This window comes from Lycium ferocissimum, chromosome 10 (genome assembly GCF_029784015.1).
Source record: "Lycium ferocissimum isolate CSIRO_LF1 chromosome 10, AGI_CSIRO_Lferr_CH_V1, whole genome shotgun sequence".
Lineage (NCBI taxonomy): Eukaryota > Viridiplantae > Streptophyta > Magnoliopsida > Solanales > Solanaceae > Lycium > Lycium ferocissimum.
In genome coordinates, this window is record NC_081351.1 from 8348738 (window position 1) to 8355220 (window position 6483).

Below are 6483 nucleotides of genomic sequence, written 5' to 3' on the forward strand. Positions count from 1 at the left end.
TCAGCAGCACCACCCCCAGTCACAGACTCACCACTTCCACAGCCGCCAGCTGATGAAGCGTCAATGCAACATGAGGGCATGAGTGATCATTTTATGGATATGGATGATCCTGATAGTGATGACGAAGAGTGTGATGAAAATGATGGGGATGATGGGCAGCCACCAAGTGGTTCACAAAGCAACCACAACTTCAGTGATGGAATCGATTTTTACTGTGGGCAAACATTTGAGAACAAAGAGTATTTAAAGGTTTTATTGAAGAAAGCTGCAATAAAGACCCCGTTTTGTTTTAAACCAAACAAGAGTAACAACAAATATTATAAGGTGGAATGCACCTCTCCTAATTGTGGTTGGATGTTGTAGGCCAATAAGTACGACAACTCGGATAGGTTTCACATTTACAAGTACGTTGGTGATCACACTTGCGGGGTTGGACATGTTACAAGCACTCATAAGCATGCCTCGGCAACTGTCCTTACATCAGTCTTAATGAATGACTATATTGACAACAAAGGACCAACGACAAAGGAAATTTAGAGGACGGTTTTCAGGGAGTTCCATTGTAAACCAAGCTATTGGCAGTGTTGGAAGGCAGGTGTAACGACTAAAAACATGGTTAGGGGGACACCGGAGCACGGGTATGCTTGCTTATCAGCTTATTTGTACATGGTTGGAAATCTAAATCCAGGCTCCAGAATTTGCATTAGTCTTGATGATGCGGACAGGTTCAAATATTACTTCGTAGCTTATGGAGCTTGCATTCGAGGATATAAACACATGCCAAAGGTTATTGTCGTTGACGGCACACATTTATATGGCCAGTATGAGGGTGTGTTGTTGTCCGCCGTCGCACAGGATACTGAGAACCATATCTATCCAATTGCTTTTTGCGTGGCGGACAAGGAGTGTGATGAATCCTGGACCTACTTCTTCGAGCAGCTGAGGTATATAATCGTTGATGAACCAGACTTGTGCATCATCTCTGATAGGCACAAGAGCATAGCCAACAGTGTTTCCAGAATTTTTGAGCATGCTCATCATGGACTATGCATGAAGCATCTTGGTGATAACCTTCGAAAAAATTTCCAATGTGGAGATTCTCTTCATGTGTACTATGATGCAGTAAAGGCATATGGTTACCAGAAGTTCAATGAACATTTTCAGCAATTAAGGAATAAATGCCCCAAAGCTGCTAATTGCCTCGAGTTTGATAAATGGAGCAGGGCATATTTTCTAGCAAATAGCTTTGATGTGCTGACCACAAACATAGCGGAGTCGCTAAACTCAATGTTGAGGGATGAAACAGAGTACCCTGTGACTGCCTTATTCACTTTCATTTCTAAGAGGTTTGCTGAAATTTTCAGGTAGAGACGTGCAAATATCAGCAGTTCAATCAATTTATTTATGCCTTCGGCTGAAAAGACGCTAAGAGAAAAGATGATTGAGGGCGACTCCTTGTTTGTCAATAATATAAACGGGGATGTTTACGAGTTCACCGTAGTCGGTAGTGGCCTAACTGCTAAAGTCAATCTACTGAATAAAACATGTACTTGTAGAGAGTACGACGTGGTAAAATTACCGTGCGCTCACGCGATGTCAGCCTTGAGATTGAAGTACCAGCCTGATTATGGTTTCAAGCATCTACGAGTATTCCTCGCCCATGTATAAAGTTCAGTCTTACATTCTTACATTTGGTGAAACTATTAATGTAGTCCCTGCAGAGTCAGAATGGGAAGTCTCAGAGAAGTACGCAAGCATGTATATCCCTCCACCCCCTTACGACCCCAAACTTGAAAGGAAGAGAGTGAAGCATATTCGTGGCGTTGCGGAATCTTTCAAGTCCAGGGGAAGTAGCAAAGGGACGAGAAACAAGTGCTCGAGTTGCAAGGGGGATGGTCACAAGAAAATAACGTGTCGATATTTGAGAGAGTATCCCAATTGATTTTTTATAATTTGAATGTATTTTTATTGTATTAGTTCAATAGTAATCGATTTTGTTTTAGTCTATCATAGACTCTATGCGAGTTTATAATAAACCAATCTTTGGTCTATACTGGTTCATATTTAGGAAATTAATATTCCTTTGGGAGATCTATACTCCCCAATTATAACCCTTATCATGCAGAACTAAGTAGTGTAATGATTGGATTTTCAGAATATTGGCATTTCATGTCTAATCACGCTGATAAAATACACATTTAAACGACACCTCCATGCCTATAGCCACATGTCTCTTAGCCATTGGGTGACGGTTTACTTAACCGATCAAACAGTCTTTATATATTCCCCATTCCTTATTTCCTCCATTTTAAATAAACTCAAGCCCATAGAAATTTTAGATCATTCATCAGAAAACTCTGCCTTCCTAGGCACCCAAGGCTACAAACTCCATCACCGGACGTTATTCTACTACGAAATGACTCCGAACGGCTCTTTAGGGGGCTGGGAGAGGATAGGGAGAGATTGAAAAGGTCTCTTCGCAGGATTGAGCGATTTCTCCGTGTCCTCTTGCAGGAGAAGAATATCGACCCAGATGCCCTAATAACCCCCCCTGCAATCCCCCCCCTCCCCCGAAACCCCCTAGACTAGTTTAGTTATGTAGTTTTAGTTTTTATGTATATTTTTGTTTTGAAGTAAGTTTTTTGCAAAGCTTTCATTGGTGAAAGTTTTAGATGGAAGAAGCTTTTGGGCTTTCATGTATGAAAGCTTTTAGATGTCTTTGCTGTTATGGTTGGGGGTTGCAATGAAATGAAATATATGGTTGATGTTCATATTTCTTGTGTTGTATTTTATTTATGTCCTTCTCTGTTTGTTGCATTTGTTTTCTAACCGTCGAAATAAAGCTAAATATGCTGGGTCTATTAATAAACATAACTATAGTAAATGACTATGATCTATAATTACTTATTGAGACGGTCTATGATGGACCTTCAAGGTTTATTATAAACCACGGGAATAAAGGTTTTTATTGGAACGAGAAGCCTGCTAAATTTGCACAAGTCCAACAGAACCAAAAAAAAAAAAAAAAAAGAACCCCAAACCTAAAAAAAGCCAAAAATAAATAAAAAAACTTGATACTATTTAAACATTATAATAACACTTTAATACATCATATGAGAGTCCCCATCCATTAGACACATGATCAAAATAGTTTTAGGACACGTAATGGTCCTTAAATCACTAATATTAGTCTAAAAAGGACAAAAATAATTAAAATAAAAGAAATAAAAAGACTTGATACTATTTAAACATTATAATAACACTTTAATACATCATATGAGACACATGATCAAAATAGTTATAGGACTCCTAATGGTCCTTAAATCACTACTATCCAATTAGGCTGACAATAAGTTATTGTTCTCAAAGCACAACCTTGTTCTAAGGAAAACATTACTTGTGCTTAAGGTCTTTTGATCATGTGTCTAATTGATGGGGACTCTCATATGATGTAGTAAAGTGTTATTATAACGTTTAAATAGTATCAAGTCTTTTTTATTTATTTTTGACTTTTTTAGACTAATATTAGTGATTTAAGGACCATTAGGTGTCCGAAAACTGTTTTGATCACGTGTCTAATGGATGGGGACTCTCATATGATATATTAAAATGTTATTATAATGTTTAAATAGTATCAAGTATTTTTATTTATTTTTGGCTTTTTTTTAGGTTTGGGGTTCTTTTTCTTTTTTTTTTTTTTTTTTTTTTTTGTTTTGTCTGTTGGACTTGTGCAAATTTAGCAGGCTTCTCATTTCAATAAAAACCTTTATTCCCGTGGTTTATAACAAACCTTGAAGGTCCATCATAGAACGTCTCAATAAGTAATTATAGATCATAGTCTTTTACTATAGTTATGTTTATTAATCGACCCAACACACTTAGCTTTATTTCGACGATTAGAAAACGTATTTATTACAACAGTAATAAAATAAAATATTCTTAAATTTACAACGGTAACAATACACCATTCCCTATATAAAACCGACTCAAAATTCAAACACCTCCATTGTCTCTTTTCTTGATCAAACACCTCCATAGTCTCTTTTTTCGATCAAACTCCACCCAAAATGTCTCAGCTATCCGAAACATCTCAACCACAAGATCCCGACATTTGTTTCTGCGGTGAATACACTGTCTTGAAGACATCACGCACCCCAAAGAACCCAGGTCGCAGATTCTTTAATTGTGCAGTTGGAACCGTAAGTTTCTAATTCAAAATGTATGCCTTTTTTATATAGTTTCAGGACAAAAAACTCGAATTGATTGATGTTTGTTTCAGGATTATGGTGGTTGCGACTATTTCAGGCTTATTGATCCACACCCCAACAAAACACCAAAAAAAATCTCAAATGGGCCCAGGACCTAGAAGGAGCCCAGGTGGACCTGAGACACCAACATCAAAATCCTTAACCAAATCTGAACTGCAAAGTAGGCTCAGAGAATCTTTAGAGAGCGAGGAATTACTTTAGTCTTTGTTTAGAGAATCTAAAGAAAAGAGAATCGCTTGAAAGTTATGTTGGGAGAAGCTAACATTGAGAGGGATGAAGTAAAATAGAGGTTGATGGTTGTTGAAGAGAAAAATAAGTGTCACGACCCATTTTGCTTAGGCTGTGCGGGCACTTACCTTCCCACCTCGGTAAGCGAACCCTCAACCCAACAATGAATAAATACACGAAAGAATGAAATAAATAGCGAAATAGAACAATTACGTAAGTCTCAGGACATATATATATATATAGTAGTAGTAGTAGTAGTAGTAGTAAAAGTGCGGAAGACAATAAACACCCCCAGGGTCTAGTCTGAATAATACAAGAGCATCTAAGGAGAATAATACAGTCTGGAATACTAATACATAATGTCTATGTCTCTGAAATAAAAGTAAGACATGTGATAGGAAGGTCTTCAAGGTCAGCGGACGCCATGCTCACCCTGGAAACTCGAGAGAAAGCTGAAGAGTCGATCAGCCACGGGTCACAGAAGTAGATCCGTCCTGGTACTCTGCATTCATAAAAGAATGCAGCAAGTGGGAGTCAAGACAATCAACGATCTTGGTAGGCATCATCGGCCGACTAAGTATAGTTAACACAATTAAGAAGATAAAGCAGATAAGCAAGGAATCTAGCAAGTATAAGATAGGTCACATAGGACTCCAAGGACATGCCCCTCTGCTCAAGGTGTAAAAACTGCTCCCTACGAGCCTTTTTCAAAGACCGGGGCACATAATTCTCAAAGAAGGCCCGGTAGAACTGAGTCCAAGTTAAAGGAGAAGAACCCTCAGGTCTGCACGCCACGAAATACCTCCACTACGTCTTCGCGTCGTCGTGAAACTGGTAGGACACATAATCAACGCCGTGGGTCTCCACTATCCCCATACGATGCAGCAACTCATGCATATCAAGAATAAACTCATAGGTATCCTCAGACGAAGTACCAAAGAACCTCGATGGCTTTAACTTCCTGAATCTCCCCACCAGGTCCTGATTAGAAGCAGTTATAACGGCTCCCACCATGGGCCTAATATCATCCCTAGGAGCGGGTATTGCATCAATGCGAGAAGCCATAGCTGCGGCGGGATGTGCTGCCCGTGTAGGCCCCTGCTCAGGGGTCTGCACCCCATCCCTAGTCTATGAACCCCCTTCGGGTGTAGTAACACCGCCTGCCGCCTGCTGGGCATCAAGATGAAGCAATACTCTGGCCATAGTGTTATGCATGGCCTGATCAGAAGTAACCTCAGGCTGTGTCTGAGCTGGAGCCACATTCTCGGGCTCGGGGGACGGAGATCTCTCAGCGCTGTCCTACCGTCGGAGCTCTACCCCTGGCTGGGGAAGCCCCGCGGCCTCTCGCTCTTCCGTGCCCTCGGCCGCCGCCGCCCCGGTGCCGCCCGTAGGCGCGGCTCGGCACCGACCTCGGCCAAGGGTAGCTCGAGTCCTCACCATCTGTGAGAGAAGTGATAAGAGTCGGGTACCAATTTGATCTTTCCAGTAACCAATTTGAATAAGGTATCATGATGGAAAGAAGAAAATGAGATTTTCTAAATGTCCTATAGCCTCCCGTAGATAAGTACGGAGCTCATCGTACTGATTCGCGAGACTCTACTAGACACGCTCTTGTATTAAAGACTGGGTAACCTAGGGCTCTGATACCAATTTATCACGACCCATTTTGCTTAGGCCGTGCAGGCACTTACCTTCCCACCTCAGTAAGCGAACCCTCAACCCAACAATGAATAAATACACGAAAGAATGAAATAAACAGCGGACTAGAACAATTATGTAAGTCTCACGTGTATATATATATATATATTAGTAAAAGTACGGATGACAATAAACACCCCCAGGTCTAGTCTGAATAATACAAGAGCATCTAAGGAGAATAATACAGTCTGGAATACTAATACATAATGTTTGTGTCTCTGAAATAAATGTAAGACATATGATAGGAAGGTCTTCAAGGTCAGCGGACGCCATGCTCACCCCTTGGAAA

The 6483-nt window shown here is 40.3% G+C and overlaps 1 protein-coding gene across 1 annotated transcript; it reads left to right on the forward strand.

The window, feature by feature from the left end:
* Positions 1-612: 612 nt before the first annotated feature.
* On the forward strand, positions 613-1368 carry LOC132034577 (uncharacterized). The gene has a single exon (XM_059424972.1). It carries the CDS (start codon positions 613-615, stop codon positions 1366-1368), a length of 756 nt encoding a protein of 251 aa, XP_059280955.1.
* Positions 1369-6483: the final 5115 nt, after the last annotated feature.

Coding starts and splice junctions, on each gene's coding strand:
- LOC132034577 (XM_059424972.1), top strand. CDS start 613: ATGGTTAGGGGGACACCGGAGCACGGGTATGCTTGCTTATCAGCTTAT.